Raw genomic sequence first — 23,865 nt, 5'->3', positions numbered from 1 at the left:
ACAAATTTTTAATTTCGAAGTACTAGCTTGTGAGACGTGCGTCGTGTCCCTTAAAGTGTTTTTATGTATCATGTACCTAGCTGGAGGTTAAGGCGTCTAAAACTGATTCCAAAAAGGTATCAGACATGCTTGCGGAACAATTTTTACTCAAAAACAATTCTTTTTGTGATTCCCGCTCGATCAGTATTTAAATTTATATTTCTTAACAATGGAAAACACAGTAAAATGCCTAATCAGAAAAATGTCCGGGTTGATTTCAATGTTAGCTATAACTGGCCCCTTACTCAGGCGGAACTCCTGATAGATTTTTAAAATTTGAGTGAACAAAAATATTACGGGTGAACGATTTTCCGAGCGAAACTCATAATAGGGCTTAACACGTCAATGCTGGAACATTGTACTCGAACCATCTTCGATGTTTACGGCCTACCAAACATGATAGAAAACATCACATGGACCTCTTTTAGTACATGTAACAATAATTATCCTGTGGTCAGCAAAAATATAATACAATGATTTAAATGAGTTTCACACAAATCGCATATGAGTCACCATTGTAAAGGATGATGGATCAAATCAATGCATCTAATGAAAAATCATGCAATGTTGTTGTTCGATATTATTTTTATGGTCTTCAAGTTCATTTTAATAAGTCTCATTCCACTGTAGAAGATTGTCAAATTATTTATATAATTGTTTATATACATCACCTGTATATAAAATTTGAGTATATGTACAATTTTACACATAAATATATGGAGTTGGTCGATCCAAATCGCTTCAACCAAGTTTAAATTTCTGGTCAGTCGAATACAAGAGTAGGAAGCGATCGGTTCTGTATTTCACTGTAATAAAAAAATCATAAGCATTTTCCATATCGTTGATGTTTTATTCTGTTTTACATTTAACTACCTATCATCAAACCCTCCTTTAGTCAGCTTTAAGGTTTAGCTAACGGAAAATATTTTGTCTGCCCTGGTCGTGAAAGTATGTGAGGCAGATTGATTGATTTTAATAATTAATCATCGAAATCGGATGCAAGATCAGTGAAGTGAGTTCAAAAGGTTAATTTAATTAGATTTATATTGAAAAATTAACGAGGGAAAAAGAACTGTTACAAGTGCGAAGAATAAAATTGATTTCTTTATTTCAAATAGCGGAGCGTCGTTGATAAAAAAGCTCTAATAAATCATCAATAATTAATTATTTGCTTGAATTTTATATTATTTAAACTAATAGATAAATTTAAATCATACAATTATTTTTCACAACAAAAGACTTAAAATAGGCCCAATGAGTCGTTAAATCGTATTAACCTAAGTAAAAAACAAGTTAAAAGTTTGTCACTTTATTTTATAAGTTTTATAAGTGCTGCTTAAATTCGTTTTTTTTTTAAATTCTGCAATCTAAAATTTAATAAAATATCAACCGAACATTGTTTTGATCATGAACAAAGTGCACATATAATTTTCAATAAAGGTATTCAATATTGGAAATGTACCGTTAATCTCATCATTTTTATATACCTACTTATCCGTCTTCTGTATCCAGTTTATAATAAAAAAAAACTGTATTTTTAATATTATTAATGGGTTTTGCTATTCGCATAAAATCTTAAATAATAAACTGTTACCACAATTGTTCTATTTAAATTTATATAAAATAATAATTGTCTTTTAAGTTTATAAAACTGAATAAGTTTTAACACACACATTTATGTGTGATAGTTTTGCATGTGACTTTAGAAAAATATTTTCTATTCATATTTTACTTATAAGAAATCAAAACACACCCTAAAAATTTCAAATCACGCATGAAATACTTTTTTAATATATTATTAAAATGTAATGTATGCCTACTCCATTATCTTATACATGATTTTTTAAACATTTACCATAAAAATGTTTTTAATTGAATGAGATTGGGTTGCAGAAATAACAAATTTATAAAAGTACACCATTTTGCAAACAGAAAATTAGATCTCAACCCAATATTGCCAAAAACAGTAAGGGTTCTTTAAAGAGGGCTACTTAATAAGCTCTACTCTACAACTTAGGTATCATAAACTTCATCAAACAGAATATTCAAAAACAAGCATAAAAAAACTGATCTTACTGTACGTGTTTGAAATCACTAGTCGCCAAAACTACGTTTTTTTCTCTTCCACAAACAAAACAATTCTTATTCACTGGATTAAATGTCCGAAATTCAAATCTCGTCAATTTGTCTATAAAGGTTTTTAAAATATGCACTTAAAAAAAAAAAAACAACCAAAAACGGTGTTTTTAACGCTAAGTTAAAACTCAAAATATGTCTTAACAATAAAGAGTACGATGATTTTGCAAAGTACCAATCTTTCTTATCTAGGTACAATTTAAATCACATTAGTATCGCATTTAAGTTCTAGAAATTCTCTTGAATTTTTATAAGGTTTTGAGCAAATCTTGAACTTAAAAATACATACATATGTTTTCGAGTTAATTTTTAGTATTGATTTCAAATCCAAACTTTAATTTTAATTATTTTCTCAAGTTTAAAAAATATATGTTTTTAACACTGTTTTATATACTTTAAAAACTTGATGTAATAGAATTTTTCAGAAACCAGATTCGCTACAAGAGCAAAACTAACTTTCTTACTTTTTCTGTTGTAAACCGTCTTAGAATAAACGGTTTAGCGTTTCCTTCAGATTTTTGTAAGAAAGGTGAAATCTTACAACTGTTGATGATAATTTCAATATTATTTCTTGAAATAATACAAATATTTAAATTTAATATTGAAGAAAGGGATTATAGATTTGGAAAACCATCACGGATTTCATTAAAAAAATATCTACTTCATAAATTGAGAAAGAATCAAAAGCCCTTTTCGAACGAAAAGCTAAAATTGCTAAAACCTGACGCGATGCATTCTATTTAATGTCGAATTTCAATTAAGGCCACCAAAAACCATTGGAAAAGTGCCATTTTATGGCCAGTAAAACAATTTGTCGACCTGTGAAATTTATTTATTTTTCATTAATTCACTTCAAAAGCTTAGTAAACCCAAGGACGATTGTAAGAACTTTATGGTTTAAGCTTTGTTTTGCCTAATTGAAGGGATTTTTTAATAACAGCCTCTTAATATTTAAAATATTTTTTTCTTAGATTTTTAGTAAGGAAATTTACTCAAGATTGGTTAGGTACTTTCAACAAAATATTAAATCCTGAAGTCAAAGCAATCAAAACAGTGCTAATTTAGTTATTAAAATTAGGCAATTTAAACAAGTGATAGTAGTTAGAAGAACTAGTTTTTTCAAATTAAGTTCACATTTAAAATGTAAATTGACATTCATTAAGATAAGATTAAATTTGGTAAGATGACATACCTGGTTTCTTATTTTGTTAATTTTCACAATCTGTATTCTTTTGACCAAAAATACCGAAATGATGGTCTCTTTTAGTCATTGAGATATTGTTTCAAAATTTGTATCCATAATATAAATCTAATTCTTGAGTATTTTTTTTTGTAAAACAGGACTAACACTTTCAATATGAATCAAAAGATTTTAATAGGCTGTCTAATCACGATTTCAATTCAAATAATACTTACTAAATCAGGTAAAGTAACAGTTTTTTCTTGATAAAATGGAAATTTTTGTATTTAATGTACATTATGTTTAATTTAGATCCTTACACTTGTGGATCTATTGAGATTCATAATGAAGATGATTTGAAAAAAATTCAAGGCTGTGTAAGAATTGGAGGCTATGTGCAACTTACGAATTTCCGAATCACCAACACTTCTAACATTGCGACAAGTATTGAAGAAATCTCAAACTATCTATTGGTCTATCGAATAGAGGGACTAGAAAGCCTGGAGGATATTTTTCCTAGTCTTACAATAATTCGTGGACATGACTTACTATTCGATCGATATTCTCTTGTGGTGTATGAAAATAGGGAGATACGTGATATAGGCTTGAAATCTCTACTGAAAGTTCGAAATGGTCATATCAAGATTGAATCTAATCCAGTTTTATGTTACACGAAAACAGTAAATTGGATTTACCTTTTGGAAAACCATTTGACACAGCATTTCTTTATACAGGTAAGAATTTATGCATACGCTTATAATACATAATTATCAAATGAATGTACATTCTAACGATAGCATTAAATAATAATATAATATATACCTATACAATATATATAATAATTTTAATTTTAATATAAGCATTAATTAATTAAGAGGGCTGTTTGCACCATAGTTGGATATGATGACGTGAAATAAAACCAAGTAAACTATGGCCAAATTTCATTTAAGTCGTAGAGGTCATTCTCCCCTTGGGAGAACAATTTTTTTTAATGTTCGTAGGAATTTAATTGAATCAAAATTTATCGGACTGCGTTAATGAACTCGACTGCCCTTATATTTTTTTGTATATACTACTTTTAATTGACGACGGAGAATATAATGTGAATCGAAAATCCAGTCCTATTTCAATCGCTCAATTCATCAATTTTCAATTTTCAACCAATAACCAATCCAAGGGGGGCTTATCCACTTTAGTTGTATGAGTAAAGATTTCCTCTAAAGATTAGTAAGTAATTTAACGATATTCACCAAAACAACTGAAATCTTTGGGTCACACAACTACGAATTTGAAAATTTTAGTAATGCTTTAAATTTAAATTACTGGAGCTCGTATTCAATCCCATCTTATTTTTTTGATGCACATAAATAGTGTTATATTTTCTCATATTGTTTTTACTTTTAAAATTCATTTTCTATTAAACACACAAACTTTTAAGATCTTTAATATTTGAAGAAATCTATTGTTTTATTGGCTTTGGATGCTCTAGAATTTACACACGAACTCCAAATGTTCCAAAAATAGCAAAAGTGGCACTTTCGATAAACTAATCGCTAATTGAAAACATAATAAACGTTTCGTATCTATTAGTTTAATTAAAAGCTTGGAATCGCTCGAGAACTGAAGTGCCACGCTTAACTTTCTTTCCAACTTAGTTGTTTAACCTAAATTGTCTTTACCACATTTTTAGAGAAATTATTTACTTAAATGCATCCAATTTTTTTAATTAAAGAACCAAACATTTTATTTGTTTTGTTGACATTTTTAAGTTTTGTTGACTGAAAATATAAAAATATTTTCAAAAGGTTCAAGCAAAATAGAATTTTTTTAGAATTTGTCTTTAAGCTTCAGTCCAATCTAAAAGTAAGCAGATTGATAACAATGTTCACTATTTATGTATGTGCATTAAAAATAAAATGCACGACTGGATCCCACGAACTTGATCCTTTATGCAAAGAGACTGTTTGAAAAAGTTGTAATTAAATTCATTTTTTTTATATATACAAATTTTCCGTTTTTTCTTAAAAATAATTTTGTTATGCAGTTGTGTAGTGATTGAATAAAAATTTAGTCTGGACGAATCATCATATATATTATTTCGTAACATGTCTCCCTTTTTCGGCTCTCATACGGAACTAATTTTAAAAAATAAGGTGTCAAAACAAAGAGAATTTATATATAATTTATAGTTTGTTGAAAAAAAATAACTTTTTACTATAATACAAATGTGAAATACTCGAAAAATGTTATGCTAAGGGGAATGGTTTGTGTATTTGAATGAACTTATCGAATACACACCATTTTTGGTCGGTAAGCTAGTTCCATCCCAAGACACAACTCATCCTAGGACAATTCATCCCAGAAATGAAAAATACTTACATATAAGCATACTTAACTAAATAAATTATCTGAAGATAAGGAAGAGGCAAAACATGAATGTTTAAATTGTAAAGCGATCGCTTATTGGTTGTGTAGCTAGGTATTTGTCTAAAACGAATAAAGAATAGTTCTTTGGCGTGCTCAGCTTTATGCGAATAGATAGATAAAGACATGTTTATGATGATAATGAAGGAATGTTATTGGTAGGTAGACTAGGTAGAAGGTACTTATTACAATCTAAACATGGAGTTATTACGTTCAACTCATTTTTTTCCGTTAAAGTTACAATTAATACTGTTTTACTTGTATTTAAATACTAATTTAAGATTCAAAATTTAACTGGAAAAAAAAATTCTCTTCAAAAATTTAAACGTTAGAGCGTTTTTTTTTTAAATTAACTTTTTATATATAAAATTTTTTGATTTTTTTCTAAAACTATTTTTGGTACCCAGATATTTACTGATTGTAAATATACGCTCGACATTTGAATTTCGTAAAAAATGTTGAACCTTTTTGAGACATAGAATTTTGAATAAAAAAAATTAATATTTTTTTAAAAATCCAAAAAAATAAATTGCACTTTTGGTAATCAAATATTGTTAAGGCAATATAAGAGTTCGTTCAAAAAATAATTATTGAAATCGGTACAAAAGTTGCTGAGAAAATTAAAAAACAAAAAACGGTTCTATGAGTGGTACCTTTCCGAAAAAATACAAAAATATGTTTTTCTTATTAAAAAAAAGCCAAGTTAAAAAATAAAATTAAAAAAAAAATTATCGGTGTGTGTTTGAGAAAATTCGAATTTTTGTTATAAACAAATGTATGGGGCCACTGTTAGTTTTGATCTTAAAAAAAAATAAAGAAAAGCCTAACGCGAATCTACTCCAAACCTTAACTTTCAAGTTTGAACTCAATCGACCCAATGGTTTAGGCTGTCTGAGCGTGGACAGAAAGACAGGACAGACGGATGGAATCACGGAACCTACTTTTACTTTAGATGCAATTTTTGGAATCGGTCTGAATTTCCGATTCATATTTTGTTCTTGGTCAGTTAAAAGTGGTAGTTTTGGCACCAAAGTTTTAGGAAGTAAAATAAAAATTTAGTTTTCGTAAAAAAAAATATATAATTTAAAAGATAATGGGGGTCATATCCATTAACTCAAAAGGATAAGTTTTGAATTGAAGGGAATTTCTACAAAAAATACAAACAAATTATCTTCCAGGGGAACGCTGTTTTTTCTTGTAATTTTCAGTTGACGTTATTAGGATATTGTATGACAACAAAACTATCACAACAAGTTGAATTGTTTATCACTTCTATGGCCTTGGGAAATCCTTGAGGTAGATTGTATGTTATATGAGAAGCTTTATTTGCGTCTCATATAACACATTTACCCTAAGTTTATTCGTACTGCAAATTTCACACCATGGCCCTGATTCGCAATGTAACAAGAAAGCAAGTTAACATACTCAAGATTTCTTAACCAGATTAGTTGGTTCTAATTAATATTTATATGTACATACATATATATGTATCTAAGCGTAGTACATAAATTCTATATTATTATTATGGAGATGTTATTTTTTAACCCTCTATAGCACATAGTAGACTACAAGCAACATTCCGTTTAACCCTTCATAATTTTCAAACTTTTTATTATTTTAGCTTTTAACGCATTGTAGAATATCGTCTACACTCCGTTCTTTCAATCCAAAACAATCAAAGTAGCCTATCTGTCACTTTTTGTTCAAACTAACGGGATACTGTTAGTGCAGTGAACAATTTCAAGTTACGCGCGTGTGGTAAAAAACTAAAATTAATAAAAAATAGATTTTACGTTTGTTTGTGCTTATTTTCTTGAGAATCTATAAGGTAGGTGTTCGTACTTTACTCTTTTGCTATTTTAGTCTGGAAATTTTGTAGATATGTTAGTATTTGGGGATGTTTAGTGTTTGTAGCTTGTAGGCTACATTATGAAGAAAGGGGAACTATTTTAAAGGAACCATGTGAATTTACATTGGATATTATTTTGTTTTAGGATGGCTTACCGACGCCATGACCATGTTGCCTTTTCTCTCCAAGATTCCGATAGTGAAGATGGTCTCGACTTTGACGAAGATAGTTTAGCGGATCCTGATTTCGAGCCAGATTTTGGAGACTTTCTTGAGGAGTCTTCTGAAGACGAGTTTGATATTGAGAAGTTAATAGACGACTTGGATAAAGACATCAGTAATTCGAAACCCGAGGAAGAACCGATCCCATCGAGTTCAGGCATTCAAGTTCCATCAGGACCTCCCGCAAAACGAAGAAAGCCTGAAAAACTTACATTGCTCTGGAAAAAGAAGAATCTAGAGCTAAATGCACAGCAGCTGGCTTTTACTGGCAAAGAATCATTGGGTTCTGATATATCGAATCTTGATACTCCTATACAGTTCTTTCTGTACTTATTTCCCCCGGAACTTGTAAAGAAAATTTCCGAAGAAACAAACCTTTATCTGGTACAGAAAGATCCAAACAACACTTTTCGTGTATCTGAGACCGAAATCAGGCAATTTATTGGTCTGGTTTATATAATGTCACTGATTCAGTTGCCTAGAGTAACAAACCATTGGAGTTCCGTCCTTGGTACACCTCTCATCCAACAAACAATGCCATCAAATAAATTCGAAAAGATCAGACAGCATCTCCATTTCAACGACAACACTAAATGTCTTCCCAGGAGTAATCCTGATGCCGATAGAATTTTTAAAATTCGTCCAGTTGTTGAGGCTTTGAATGAAGCATATGCAAAAGTTCCGCTAGAATCAAGGCTTTGTGTGGATGAACAAATGTGCTCTACAAAAGCAAGGAATATTCTAAAAAGGTATAACCCGAATAAACCTCATAAATGGGGCTACAAATTGTATGTTTTGAGTGGTGTTTCGGGTTTCGGTTATAAGACAGAGGTTGAAACTGGAAAGGAAAACATTGTGAGAGCTGAAGAGCCAGATTTGGGAGCATCTTCCAATGTCGTAGTAAGATTATCGCGCATGATTCCTCGACACCAAAATTACAGGATCTACTTTGATAACTACTTCACTTCTTTGCATCTTTTGGAATATCTAGCCAAAAATGGTATTCATGGTCTAGGTACTGTAAGAAGGAATAGAATTCCAGATTGCAAGTTGTCAAACGAAAAAGTAATTATGAAGAAAGACCGAGGATACTCAGAGGAATACGTAGCTAACATCAACGGAATCGATGTTTCAACGGTTGTATGGAAGGATAATAAGCTTGTTACATTGGCTTCCACTTTTACTGGGCAAAATCCCATATCTGAGGTACGCAGATATGATAAAAAGAACTCGAGATATGTCAACATCCCGCGACCCAATGTCGTGAGCGAGTATAACAAACACATGGGTGGCGTTGACCTTATCGACAGTATTATGGGTATTTACAAGATACGACTAAGGAGCAAACGATGGCAGATGCGACTGTTTTACCACTACTTGGACCTTACGATGGCCAACTCATGGCTGCTCTACAAAAGGGTGAGCAAAGATAAAAATCTTCCTCACAAGGCTGTCATGGCATCCGCAGATTTTCGCCTGGAAGTTGCTGAAACTCTATGCAAGATGGGCTCAAAAACCGGTTTGACAACACGCCGATCTATAGAAAGTGATATCCAAGCAAAAAAACATAAAGGACCTGCCCAACACGTACCACCACAAGCAGTTCGCCAAGATCAAGTCGGTCACTGGCCTCAATGGGCCGAAAAAAAAATACGATGCAAGTTCCCAAAATGTTCTGGATTCACTCATAACGTGTGCGAGAAGTGCGGCGTAGCTTTATGCTATACCAAAAACAAAAATTGTTTTAGGAATTTTCATCTTTCCTAATATTATACTTTAGCAGTTTTATTTCCCATTGTATTTCATTGTTGCCTACAAGCTACACTCCCTCTTTTTTAAATTATTCATAAAAAATAAAAAATTTAAAAATTTTAAAAAATATATATATTTTCTTATTTATAAACCTATCTGATTCCACCAAAAATTTGCATTTTGAAGGTATTGAGTTATAGAGGGTTAAGTTCTTTTTGTTACAAAAGGTGAAGTAAAATAACTGAAAAAAATAATGTCACCATATAGCCACTAGGTGCTGCCCGGTATAATTTCCTGATCATATTACTATAGGTTTTATATACAAATATGTAAGTTAAATCAATCATTTTAGGGTAAAATGTTTGTTTTATAAATTTCGGTATTCAGGAATGACTCTCGCTCCAGACGTCAAAGCAATTCATTTTATTTTAAAAATTTCAAGTCACATTTTTCAGTTTTTTATATGGATGGACATATGAAAATATATAAGCTTTGTAGCTAGACAGCGAATATATTGACGTTGTATACAAAATCCGAATAAAATATTTTTGTGGAGTAGTTATTTTTACGTTCGCCATAGCCAAAATATGTCGTTGAAAGTTCTATTCACAAAAGTTGAAGTAGAAAAAAACTAGACGAGCTTATGTCCTTATAGCCACTAGGTGCCGCCCCCATATAATCTCGCGATGATAGTATTATATATTTTATTAAACAAAGTTGACAAACAATATATTTTTTTAAACCACTAATTGTAGCCGATTTTAAATAGTACCACAAAATAATTTGTGTTTTTTTGTCATTATAGAACAACCAAAATGACAACGAGTGTCCTAAATGTGTTAAAATACATGAAGAATTGGAAAAAGACAATTTTTCGGAATTTAAATATTTTAGATTTAATTGCTGGAACAAAAACACCTACCAACTTAAAAAACCTTTCGAAACAACAAAAGGTTGCCCTGAAACCTGTAAAGATACAGGATGCAGCAATGAGGGTGAATGCTGTTCACCGTTTTGTTTATCAGGATGTCATGCAGAAAATTGCCGCATATGCAAGGATTTCAAAAATTTCAATGGAAAATGCATTCCAACTTGCAATATTCCTTACTACAAGGTACACATTTTTGAATTTTTATTTTAATATGTCTATGAATGCATGTAAATAATACTTTGGTAGCTTATAAATAGTACGCCTTGTCACTTTAGAAGAAATAAGATCATTTTGCAAATTAAAAGAAGTCGTAACACAAAATGGTTAATTCCATTTAATACCACCAACTTTTAAATTATATGTGTATGGAGTCAATCGCTTTTTTTAGATTTCAATCTATTTTTGTTTATCGAATTCAGACATTTTACAAAATTGACTTGAGAAAAACTCAATTTACCTATTTTTGTGTGTCGTTTAAGATTTAGACATTTTCCAGAATAGTATAATTAACATACATCGATCACGCAAAGTCGTGACAATTCATTTGTTGCTACATTTGTCATTGCTGTCGACTTGGGAAACCCCCGACCAAAAATGTAGTTAAAACAAATTTATACTCGAAGAGTTATGTATGATACATTAATTATTTTCTTTTAATTAACCAGTAACTGTATGGGATGTATTCATTTTTTTTTTATTTTATATTAATTTATTTAATATTAATTGTAAAATAATTGTTTAATTGTTTTATTTATGTGTATGAGGTTATTAAATCCTTTTTCAAATTGCATGGTTTAAAGCTAGATAATTTATGTTAAATAAGCCTGTAATTACTGGTTGCAAACTTAATTTCATCGTTACTTCAAATGTCAGATTTTCAACTCAAATTTCGTGACAGTTAAGACAATAAGGTTTCTTAAATCCAAATATCCTGGATACCCTATCCAACTCGCCAGTCAATGGCTGCGTTCAATCACAGACAGATAGGTTATCCGGATACCTTTTTGTTAGTGTTTTATTTGTACAAGAACAACTGGGATGGAAAAAAAGGAATCCAAAGGTATCCAATAATGTATGGTATATGTGGGTATCTGACAGAACAGCTGAATCAACATGTAAATAGTTGAATTTGAAGGAGCCTGGAAATTTGTTTTTTAGAAGTTAATTGAATTGCTATTATACTCGTAAATTGAAAGTTCTCTTTTAAAATAATTTTGGATCTCATAATCTTAATGTTTGTCTGCTTTTTGTGAACAGCTGGAAGTTGTTTTCTTTGTGTCCGACCTATCTTAATTTAGGTATTTAACTTTTTTAATAAATAAATAAATAAATTGGGTGGCGCAACAGTCCTTTGAGAAGTAGGGTCTAGTGACTTACAACTCTCAACCATTCCTGTGTGCGAGTACTGTTGCAGGGATGGAGGGGAACTACAGTTTAATCGGAACGGCCAATTTGAAAAAGCACTTTTCATGACAAGAATTACTCTTGGGGACTTTGTCAAATCCTCGCAAGAGGCAGTACCCGTGAAAAAACTTTAGATGACACAGGCAGGGATCGAACCCAAAACATCTGGCATGACAGTACAATACACTTTTTTTTAATTCATTTTTATTAATTTATTCTTAAAACTATCTTAAAGCTAGACAAAAATTCATAAAACTAGCCTAATTAACAATAACTTACAACTAACTTACTATTCCCATACGGACATTAAAAGTTAAAATATAACACTTAATACTAATGCCTTTTGGTCCTACGATCTATTTTACTGTAATTCTTTGTATTTATTTTTGTTTATTATAAACTATAAACAAAAATAATTTTAATATCTCTTTTAAACTCTACTACTTAAAATTAGGTCCTTAAAATAAAACTTAAAACTAACTTAAACTTCCTATAAACTACTTACTACTAGAACAACAACAGTAATTTTTTAATTCATATTTTGTTTTGTTTTGGCCCTGGTCAGAGCAGCATTTATATGTCTGTCGAAATATAAATACTTCACTACACTTTTGCTCGTTTATCGATGCCTGTGAAGATCAACGATGACCATCTTGCGCCAATTCTTGCACGTATCCCTCGTGGCCAACAGCCAACGGAGTGTATAACAGTCTTCACAATATCGCTGAATCTTGTCGAAATCACGCTGCAAGAGAATTCTAATAACCTCAACCTTTCGGGCCATTCTGTACCCAATTATGTAGATCGTCGGCGTACTCAATTGCCTTTGTAAGAGAATTCACCGCTCCCTGTTGAAGATCATTTTTAATTGAGAATGTTGTGGTAGACGTTACTTTGACGATTTTGACAACAAACTTTATACTGTTAAGCATATCATATAGTGTATACAACAATAGCTTGCTTATTCCAAGCATGTTCAGATTTAGGTAAGGACCCTCTAACCATACAGTATCAAAGGCCTTTTCCAATTCAACCAGAACAGCACCTGTGCATTGTTGTTTTGATTTATTTCATTAGATATCAAAAACATGTTTAGACGCAGCATGAATTGTGTCATGACTCGCTTTGAACCCGAACTGTTCACCCAGAATTTTTTTGTTGTCCGCAGCCCACTTAGTCAGACGTCAGAGCCCTATTGATGATCTTTTTGAAAACATTGCAGATGTTTGGAAGAAGACTTATCGACCGAAGGTTTGACGGGTTGGAGCTGTCATTTCCCTTTTTTCGTGAGAGGATGAACCACACCGGTCTTCCAATGCACTATTCAGTGCATTATTGAAGAGTGTGGTGTAAATGTCAATTGTCTCCATCGGTAAATGTCTTAGTACAACGTTGGATATACCATCTACACCTTCTGACTTTTTGTTTTTTATTGAGTTGAAGATGAGCTGAAGGTCAACCTTCGTCACTAACAAGGGACTTGATCCCATTTGCTCGGCGGTTATTGCATTCGCCAAGGAATCGTCATCGAACTGCATGAAACCGCGGTTCTCAGATCGCCGGCAGCTCCAACACACTTATCATCATGCCACGGGTACAACTTTTTCAATAACGTATCTAAAAATTCACTTACTCATGACACCCATCCAACACGAGTTTAAACGCAGCCATTTTAACGGAATATTGAAGCAATAGATTAGGCGCATTCATAAAACTATGACAATATTTGTGTTTTTAGACTTTTAAATAGTTTTTTTTTTTGTTATTAAATTTAATGAAACCATTTAATTTAAAAACCAAAAGATTATTTTTTTATTTTGAATTTGTATGTCCTTGTGTGAACTAACTTTGTAGTAGAAATTTGTACACTACTTCGAAAAAAAAGTAAAACCTTAGAAAAAGTATAATTTGATTGCCAGCTAGATATCCTTGTTGACCAAAGTAATTTATTTCGTTAAGGTCATATGCGAATCAGTATCAGCAATTGATGGAACGTAATACGCACATAGCTAAGTCTAAATGATTTTTTCTGTCTGTTAGTAGTAATATATACAGTATATACCTACCTGCTTTAATCCAAATGTTTACTTAAAGTTAAATAAAGTCATTACCTAACCTAGACTGTTTTTCTAGCGCTACCGAGAAAGTAGAGTACATGCAATTTGTACTAGTGAGGGAATGAAGAACTTGAGGAAGTCTTTAATTCTTCGTATATTGTATTCACAACATTTTCGAACGCTTATTCAAATCAGTCGGATATACAAAATACATTTTAAAGGGAACACTACGTGTAATTAAAAAAATATGTTTATTTGTTCTTTAAAAATATGGGGTTGGACTTATCCTATAAATTTCGTAGGAGTTATGTGTAATAGCTGTATTCGTTATTCGTACGATAAGTGTACCTCATGGCGAATTGCTAAACTCATTCTATAAAAAAAAAATATGACCGATTTCCTGAAGGGTGGTTTGCAAAGTTAACATTAATGTAGCACAATGAGCATTGTACGATGAATTTGAAGTTGGCACAGTTAATTAATAACACTTTAGTCCAATTATTGTAGTTTTGATTAGTTAACACTTATTATTTAGTATTAAAGTAAAATGTTGAATAACATCCTAAGCTTTGAAATTTATCATTATTCTAAGCTTTAAAAATGCAATCTAAAGCTAGGCATACACGATTGAAAGATCTTCCAATATGGCCGAAATGCCAAAAGTCTTCCATTGGCATCTGATTAGGTGATAATTGCCAATTTTCTATGAAGAGAAAATTGTCAGTTTATACGGTTGGTTGATTTTATCAGATTTTTAGACAAGTTTTTGGTAGGAAATCGATTTACAATTGCCGACAATTTGTTATCTTCCGATATGCATATGTATAATTTTCCGACGATTGACTACCTATTTTTTTCTGTGATTTTTGACAGATAAAATTTGTCGTTTACAGGTTTGATTGAAAATTAATTAAAATGTTTTGCGATAAATGTGTAAGTATTGGAAGATTTTGCAATCGTGTAAAATTAGCTTAAGACTTTAATGTCCAAATGACCAAAAAAGTAATGCTTTAAGATTTTTAAAAATTAACAATTTGTTTATCTTGTTTAAAAGAGAATACTTTTCTTACCAAATTTAAAATTATTGCTTGTAGTTAGGCGACAAATGCCTTACTGAAAATCAATGTAAGGATATGCGTTTTATTCCACATGCTGGTTTTTGCATTGAAAACTGTCCACCAAGTTATCAAAAGGACAATGATAATTTAAGATGTAATTTGAAATGTAAGGGTAATTTTACAATACGCTCCAAAAAGGACCTGGAAAACGTAAGAGACTGCGTTGTTCTTTTAGGTTCATTACATATCGAACTAAAAGGAGATCAATGTAAGATATAATAATACAAATTTTTCTATTTTCTTCTTAATGTTAATCAAAATGTTTCTTTTTTGTGTTATTTAAAAGCCGATAACATCATTCAAGAACTTGAAAGCGCCCTTGGAGGAATAACGGAAATAAGAGACTACTTAAAAGTTACGAATTCACCTCAACTTATGAGTTTGGGTTTCTTTAGAAAGCTTGACACGATAAGGGGTGAAAATTTGATAGACCAAGAGTATGTTTTATTTAACTTTCTCAGATTATTATTAGTTAAATTCATTAATTAAAATATATTGCAGAGTCGCATTGTTTGTTGTGGATAATTTTCATATGGAAGAAATTTGGCCAGCTAATCATAAAGTTGCCATTTTTAATGGCCGCATATTTTTTCACTTAAATCCACGACTTTGCTACGAAAAAATACTCGAATTAGCTCCATCAATAAAGAATATGGATAAGATTGAAATAAGAGATGCATCACACAATTCGAATGGCGAAAGGACAATTTGTAATTTAGATAAAATAATTGACTTTGGTATTTAGACTATTAAACAATTTTGTTTTAGGTGGAAGTGAAGTTAAACAAATTTATCCTATAATTGAAGCTTATAATGCAACTGCTGCTAGAGTAAAACTGACTCCTCTAGCTTCTTCTGATAGATACTCTATTTTGGGTTATTTATTTTACTACAAAGAAGCTCCTTTAAGAAACGTTACAATGTTTGATGGAAGACATGGATGTGGTCGTGACAAGTTAGGAATTGTTTTTGTTTTTTTTTTTAATTGATTCATTTTTTTATTATTATTTCAGCTGGATAATGGATATGCAATTAAATCCAAACATTCGACATGTGTTTTCAAATTTGAAGCCAAATACACAATATGCTTACTTTGTGAAAACATTTAGTTCCTTAGAAAATAACTATCAAAAACAGGATTGGTATTCTGCAATTCAATATTTTACAACAAAAACAGCGAAACCAGGTGCTGTGCAGAAAATTTATTCACTTCAGATTGCTGACACCGCAGTTGTAAGTATTTCTGGAAAAAAGTATTTTATTTGTTAAAATTATAGAATACAAATAATTAACTCAATTAAAGGACAAACTTAAACGTAATGCACAATTTCTTGACAAAGTTCTGACAGAAAACTCAAGTTCAATCAAATAACCTAATGTTTACCTTTGAAAATTAGTTCTAAAATTGCTTATTTAGAACGCAACCATTTCTTGGGTCTTAAATTAAAAGGCCGTTCCCTCAAGGCCTTTATATCGGCTGAACCTGTCTAATGTTGATCACTTTTTATTTCAAATAGACCATTTAAAGACATTTTTATTTTAGCTTACCGCTATACCAATTTCGTTTAAATGCTTTACTTATATCAATTATGCGTATTATTTTGTTTTACATGTCTTGTTTAACATATTCGATGTTTTTAGATTTTTGAGAGTTGCGTGCTATACAGATTAATTAACACACTATATACATATGTACATACGTATTACGTTCGAACTAATATGCATATGCTTATATGTATTGTTCCTTATTTTCCAAAACAACTTTTCTTAAAATATATTAGATACCATTATTGTTTGGAAAGTGAAGAGGTAAATTCATTATCAAGCCTAATATTTTTCAAAAATCAACTGAGTTACATTATACTAGACTTTAAGGTTTTATGAAATCTAAATTATTTCTCAAACTGAGAGTTCTAACGCTTGAGAACTTAATGAAGAAATTAGTTAGCACTAAATCGAGCTCTAAATGTTTAATAGACCGAGTTTAAAAGGCTGGAACTTTGTCAGGAAATAAGCCATTGCAGACTAATTTTAAATATAAGGATTGTAGATAAAACAATCGCTGAACCTTTAGATAACATAACAATCGTTCAATGACGTGGATAAATAGTGTATCGAAATTGTATCCTATATTTTTAATTTAAAACAAAAAAGGAGGTTGGGATGCGACCTACGAGTACACTGATAACTTCCGATCCCGTCTGTCGATTAGTCTTCGTGTTTTTTTTTAAGCTATCGGTTAAATTATTCTAAAAAATCAACTAAAAATAGTTTAATTTAAAATCTTTTTTTGTGAACGAGATTTTTAGTCGAAACCTGATTTTCACCAATTTAAATAGCGTTTTTTTAAAGTTTTTATTTATTTTATAAACAAATACAGATTAGATTTTTCTAAGAAAATTTATCACAGACTGAAATCGTTTTCAGCTCAATACCTTCATTTATTCACGAGATATCGAGAACCGAACATCAATTATTATTAATTTTAGTTACTATTTTTTTAGATTTTAAATTGTATGAAAAAACTGACTGTCGGATTTTGAAAACAATTTTTTTAAACAATATTTTTTCCAAACAGTGATGGTTAAAATGCCATCTGTTGATGCTAACTATTCCCTTAAGATGTTAAGTAGATAATTCCGAAAGAATTATCCAAAAACAACCGTGAATTTTTCTTCAACCACTTCCAAAGCGTTTTATATGCAAAGTTGGAGTGATTTTAGTCAACTGAATAGGTACAATACCATTTTCTTCGTTGTTTTGACAGTTTAAATTAACGATTTTAGTGTTTTCGGTAAAATTTAATTCTTGATTTCAAATTTTAAGAAAAACGGGTAGATCTACGTGTCTTAACAGTGTTGAAAAAGCTAAAATCGATTTACTTAGAAACCAAGGCCTAACTGGACGTGTAATAGCTGATAAAGTTGGCCGAAGTTTTAATGTAGTTTATTCTTACTTGAAAAATAAAGATGCATACGGCAAAAACATGAAGGGCGAGGTAAGAAAACAGCAGCTGAGAGACGAAGAATTTTAAGATGTGCATAAAATTCTTCTGATTCTGTGGCAAAAATAAAACAAAAAGTCGGCGTAAACGCAAGTTGCTCAACAGTTTTAAGAGTAATCAACAACTCAAGCCGTCTTTAACGAATGAAACTTAAGAAAAAACCACCACCTGACGAGAGACGGAAAATGTTGCGATTTGATTTTTCAAGACTTCACATCAGTTGGAAAAAAAGAATGGTATCGTGGTTTTTTCATCTGAAAAAAGTTTAATTTCGATAGCCCTGATGGGTTCAACTTCTATTTTCACGACTTAAGAAAAGAAAAAAGATTTTTAAAGCACCATCATAGTCATGAAGGAGGTGTCATGATACGGGGAGCTGTCAGTTATTATGGAACAGTTGAGCTCGAGGTTGTAACGTCAAAAATGACAGCAGCTGGGTAAAAAGTAATTTTGGAAAGAAATTTTCCTAAATTTTCTAACATCTTTGGACCCATAAACTGGACCTACCAACATGATAATGCGCCTATTCACTCAGCGCCCATAATAAAAACATGGATAGAGGAACAACAAGTGCAGTTGCTTCAATGGCCGCCGTACTCACCTGATCTAAACATCATAGAAAATATCTGGGGATGGTTAGTACGCAAAGTTTATGAGGATGGTCGTCAGTTCGAAGACAAAGAAACCTTAATTTCTGCAATCAAATTAGCGTGGGGCGAAATTTCGTTAAATTACATTAAAAAGCTATACGATTCCACCCCGGATCGAATTTACGAATTAATAAAAATAAAGGTAGAAGTACCCACTACTAAACTTAAACTAAAACTTGTTTCATTCCATTCCAATACCAATTTTAATGTTTGTACCTATTCAGTTGACTCAAAAAAGACTTCTACTTTGCATAAGTTACACTTTGGAAGTGGTTGAAGGAAAAACTCACGGTTGTTTTTGGATAAAACTTTGAAATTCTGTTATTTATATGTTATGGCAATTTTTACCATCAACAGATGTTTGGAAAAAATATATTCAAAAATGTTTGGGCGTATTCAGTTGACGAGAAGTGTATGCATGTATGTATATCGGACCGATTACAACAGTTTCCTTTGGGAAGTTAATAATGGGCTATCAACTATCATTTAAAAGATTAGCTTTAGCACAAATAACGTTTACGTTTTTATATTTTTTTTTCAGATAATCCATTGGTGGCCACCAAAAAATAGCAATGGTATCATCCAAAAATATCTAATCCGTCACGAGTTGACAAATCATCACGTTAGTAAGTACCCTGTTTGTCATAAAGTTATAATTGTTGTATGTGTGGTTTTAATTACTAAAACTATTACATCGGGGCGTTTTATAAAATTATAAAATCAACTATACGTACTAACATGGTTATACCTAGGTTAATTTAAGTAAAGGTAACTTAAACGTTTTATTACACAGTCATGTTCATGGTTGTTAACATAGCTGAAGAATTTCTTTAAGAATTCACTATGTTAGGTGAGTGCTTTATGTCGGACATGCCGAAAGTCATATTAAAAAATAATTCCCTTAAAATCGCCAAATTGCAGGGTCAACAAATTCATTGCAACAATATGGTGTGAAGGATTGTCATGGCCAGAGGTCTTGGGTTTAATCCCTACCGTTGTCATCTAAAGTTTTTTTTACAAGTACTGCCTCTTTCGGAAATTGACAAATCCTCCAAGAGTAATTCTTTTCATCGGCTTAAACTGTTGGTTCCCTCAATTGCTAACAACATTACTCGCACACCGGAATGGCGGAGAGTTATAAGTCACTAGGCCTTAGTTCTCAACGTACTGTTGCACCACCCAATGTATTTATTTTTTTATATTTCTGTCTTGTAATATACAGGTCATCCATTTTGCGGTTTCAAAAGTAAACCTAAAAATGTTTTTTTTTCATGATATTTTTTTTTATTTTACAGTTTTTACGTTAACCTTATATCATTTAAATGACCACCCCGCGAACTGTTGCAAGCATCTATTCTTTTGAGTTAATTTGCGACCACTTTTTGACACATATTGGGCGGCATCTCAGCCTTAACTTGACGAATGTTAAGTGTTCAAGAGTCAAACGTTTATCCGTTTATAAATACGGTCTTTCGCATATCCCCACAAAAAAAAGTCCAGTGGTGTCAAATCACATGACATGGTTGGCAGTTAAAATCGCCACGACGTGAAAGTACGCGGCCAAGAAATGGCTCATGCAATAAAGCCAAGTTGTGTGGCATGTGGCACCGTTTTCTTGAAACCACATATTTTCCAAGTCGTGTTGTAGTTGGACGACTATGTAAATCATATTCTCCTCTTAAAGCGCGATATGTGGTTATGGCAGAATCACCACTTTTGTAGTAGGTTTTAACGATTTGTATGCGTTGTGCGTCCATTTTCGTAAATGAAAAAAGTTTGAAAGATGTCGAAACCGCATAATATATAATCCGTTACTATAAATTGGTGCAAGAATATGTCTTGTCTTATAATATTACTTAAAATATTCAAGCTCTTAAAGATATACCCGATATTATTTGTTGCCTTTACTTAAATGTGCAGTAGTGTATGTAGATATTTTATTTTATTTCGGAAAATTACAGAACAGTTAATAATGGTTTTTTTTGCGGAAGGGCCAAACACAAGCATATTTACTTTGAGAAAATTTGTTTAACTCGACCCGTTTGAGAAATAGTAGCAGTTTTAAAAAAATTGGTTTAAAAAATTAAAACAACTGCTGCACTAACAATACAAAAATTACGTTTTCTGAAAGCCATAAACTAAATTGTTTGGTATATCAGTTTTTGAAAAAAAAAACTAAAACTAAACTTTTGAATTCAAAATGTATTAATTATAAATAAATGTGCATGTTAAACATTTAAAATTGTTAAGTTAAATAGTAATAATAATAATAATTTTGTGCTAAAATTTGGATAATGCTGGAGTTTAAATATTGGAAGTATTTTTATTTTCCAAAAAAAATCTATTTATCACTTTGAATTTTCGAAACGCATTAGGAAATTCTGAAAATAATAAGATAAATGTTTGCATACTATTTTAAAACTTTTTTAATTCTATTTAATTATATAATAATTTTGTCACACTGTATACGATTAAGTTATCAAATAAAAGGCTTGACCTTTTATTATGTTATTGTAACATTTCTGAAACAATTCATACGAAAGATGAGAAATTTGAACTTGAAGTTAACAGTAGTAAAAAGAACATTTTTTGTTTCCCTTAAAATATGTAGCTTGCGAGATACAAAAAGGAATAAAATGATTTCGATATTTAATGTACGGCAATTTTGTAAGCTTTAAAATACAGTGTTAGTCATTCTTCTCAATTGCACAGACTTTAAAATATTTGGATTTTAATTCTTTAAGAACGTTTGTTCAACCTTTTAAAGAAATAAGTAGTTCAATAGACCGGAAAGTCATTATTTTTAAGACTAAAATATATTAATTCTATAGAATCTTCAGATTGATATGATCGTATAATTTTATCCTCTTCACTAATTTAAAGTATTCATTATTGAATTTTTGTACAGAAATTGAAATTATAGTAGACTTAAGTGGATAGCTTGGATCAAACCAAACTTGTGTGACATATGATTTGAAATTCTTTTTGAAGCTGAATCAAATGACATAAAATCAACACCATCCAACCTTCCTTTACAGCTGTACTGTGAAGTTAAAAATATGCCTATATCGTTTGATATCAACATTATTTACCTACCTCTTATCAGCAAATATCAAAGCAGCCCATGTCTTATTGAACGATAACATTTTGAATCGTTCATTGTTTTCAAATTTAAATTGTTAACAAAATTTTATTCTGAAGTTCAATTTTAGCAATACTTTTTCAAGAATTTCGTTGTCTTGAATTATTTTAATATCATGGTATAAAATAAAACTTTTAAATCTACTTTTATTCTCTTGTTTTAAAAGCCTTTTTTCTTTTAAGTAAAAAAGATGCTAAAAATATTTACACTAAATATTGTAAATAGGGATTTAACATTTGAAAAATCATCACAAACATCATTTAAAAATATACCTCTATTATGTACATAGCCTTGAAATCGACTAATGGCTGCCGTCCAGGTAGCAGGCTACTCGAAACTAAACCTTTTATTTTGAAATATCCAATCGATCACTTATGTATGTTAAGGTTGATATTTCAAGGACCCAAAGATCAGATATTGATTTCGAGACAGATTTAAATTGAGGTCATGAAAAACCTTCGAAAAAGTTTAATCTGATCGTCTTGCTAAATAATGTAACCAGTTTTATTGACAAAACGTTAGTTAACTAAAATATTTAGCCTATAAGCATTTTATAACAATTTTGGCTGTACTTCGCTTTTTAAACACATATTTGTGTACTTTTGAGTGAATATTAAGAATATCCATTAACAATTATGGCTGTAAAATACAAACAAACTTAAGTTTTTATTAAAAACATACTAAATTATAATTTTTGTTTTATTTTTTTATTTTTTTTTTTTAATTTTAATCTTAAATGATTAAATTTAAATTACATTTTTTATAGGATATTCGCAAATTTTTGGATATAGCCCAGATACAGACGGTAACAAGGATTGTGAATGCAATATCAAGCAAAAACTTCGTGGCCCTACGCCTTCAGATGAAGACTTTTATAATAGAGAAAAGGCTGTTTACGAATCTGCTGTTATGAATTTCATTTATGTTTCATCGTAAGTTAAAGTTTAAATGATTGCACCTAGGCCATAAATAACAATATTATTTTAAGTGATCGTCTCGATAAAATTGCAAAGGAGAATGAAGAGGAAGAAAAGACTCGTCGAAAGCGTGATTCTCAAAACTTGACCCAAACACCTGAAGAAAAAACCACAGAGAAAAGCGTAAGAAGATTGGATATTAATGATACCGAAACTGAAATTTTGTTGAAAAAACATTTTGCGAAAGTGGAACAGAAATCTATACGCGAACAGGATACAGGCCCAGACAATTTCCCCATTTTAAAGCCCCCCGTTGTTTGTGCACCGAATTCCACCGAAAAGACGAATTGTGAACCTTTAGAATGTTATTTAGGTACAGAAGTTCCTGGTACAATGCATTCTTATATCTTGGTCGATCTAATTCCTGAAAAAATTTACCAAGTTTTTGTAAGAGCATGTGTAAAGGATGTACCGAATGGCTGCGGTCCGGAAAAATTCATTGAAGTGGAAACACATACAAAAAAGTTGAAAAAAAGACAAGCTTTTTTATAGTGTGAATATTTTTTTTTTAATTATAATTTTAAGTTAAGTTTTATGTTGGCAGAACTTGCCCGGTGTAATTTATATGTATTGTAGTGGTGGCGAACAAGTGTAAGAAAGATGTACAAATCAAAATGCGTAGATTCTGTCTTTTTAATTTAAAACACTGATTAAAAAACATTTATGTAGAATTGTAACTAATTGACTTTTTTTGTGTTGAATTATATCACTAAGAGCAGACCTGCCAGTTTAATGGTAAGAAAAAGACAATATTTTTGGTACTTATTTAATTTCTTTTAAGAAACAGTATAAACATCCGTAGTACCCGTGGCATGATGGTTAGTGCGTACTGCGTTGGACTGTAATGCAAGGGGTTTTGGGTTCAATCCCTCCCTGTACCACCTTAATTTAAAAAAAAATTAATTTTCGCGGGTATTGCCTCTTGCGAGGAATTGACAAATCCTTCAAGAGTAATTCTTGTCATGAAAAAGTGCTTTCTTA

At 30.9% G+C, this 23,865-nt stretch overlaps 1 protein-coding gene across 2 annotated transcripts; it reads left to right on the top strand.

Moving 5' to 3' along the window:
• Positions 1-815: 815 nt before the first annotated feature.
• LOC129941467 (insulin-like receptor) lies at positions 816-23,561 on the top strand. 2 transcript variants are annotated; one of them, XM_056050104.1, is made up of 12 exons: positions 816-1,051; positions 3,517-3,599; positions 3,668-4,089; positions 10,407-10,715; positions 15,088-15,319; positions 15,398-15,548; positions 15,613-15,821; positions 15,880-16,066; positions 16,125-16,344; positions 19,307-19,391; positions 22,674-22,839; positions 22,896-23,561. In XM_056050104.1, exons 2-12 carry the CDS (start codon positions 3,533-3,535, stop codon positions 23,374-23,376), a joined length of 2,529 nt encoding a protein of 842 aa, XP_055906079.1. In that variant the 5' UTR covers positions 816-1,051; positions 3,517-3,532; the 3' UTR covers positions 23,377-23,561. The 2 variants fall into 2 exon arrangements, with proteins under 2 accessions (XP_055906079.1, XP_055906080.1); XM_056050105.1 differs by having other exon boundaries at positions 816-1,064.
• Positions 23,562-23,865: the final 304 nt, after the last annotated feature.

Source organism: Eupeodes corollae, chromosome 1 (assembly GCF_945859685.1).
Source record: "Eupeodes corollae chromosome 1, idEupCoro1.1, whole genome shotgun sequence".
Classification (NCBI taxonomy): Eukaryota; Metazoa; Arthropoda; class Insecta; order Diptera; family Syrphidae; genus Eupeodes; species Eupeodes corollae.
The sequence above is the reverse complement of the archived record's forward strand: the minus strand, read 5'-3'. Positions and strand labels throughout refer to the sequence as shown.

What these genes read in the sequence shown, in the direction of transcription:
- LOC129941467 (XM_056050104.1), top strand. Translation starts at nt 3,533, where the DNA reads ATGAATCAAAAGATTTTAATAGGCTGTCTAATCACGATTTCAATTCAA. An exon ending in AATAATACTTACTAAATCAG is followed by an intron (nt 3,600 to 3,667) that starts GTAAAGTAACAG and finishes TGTTTAATTTAG; the next exon opens with ATCCTTACACTTGTGGATCT. An exon ending in GAAAATTTGATAGACCAAGA is followed by an intron (nt 15,549 to 15,612) that starts GTATGTTTTATT and finishes AATATATTGCAG; the next exon opens with AGTCGCATTGTTTGTTGTGG.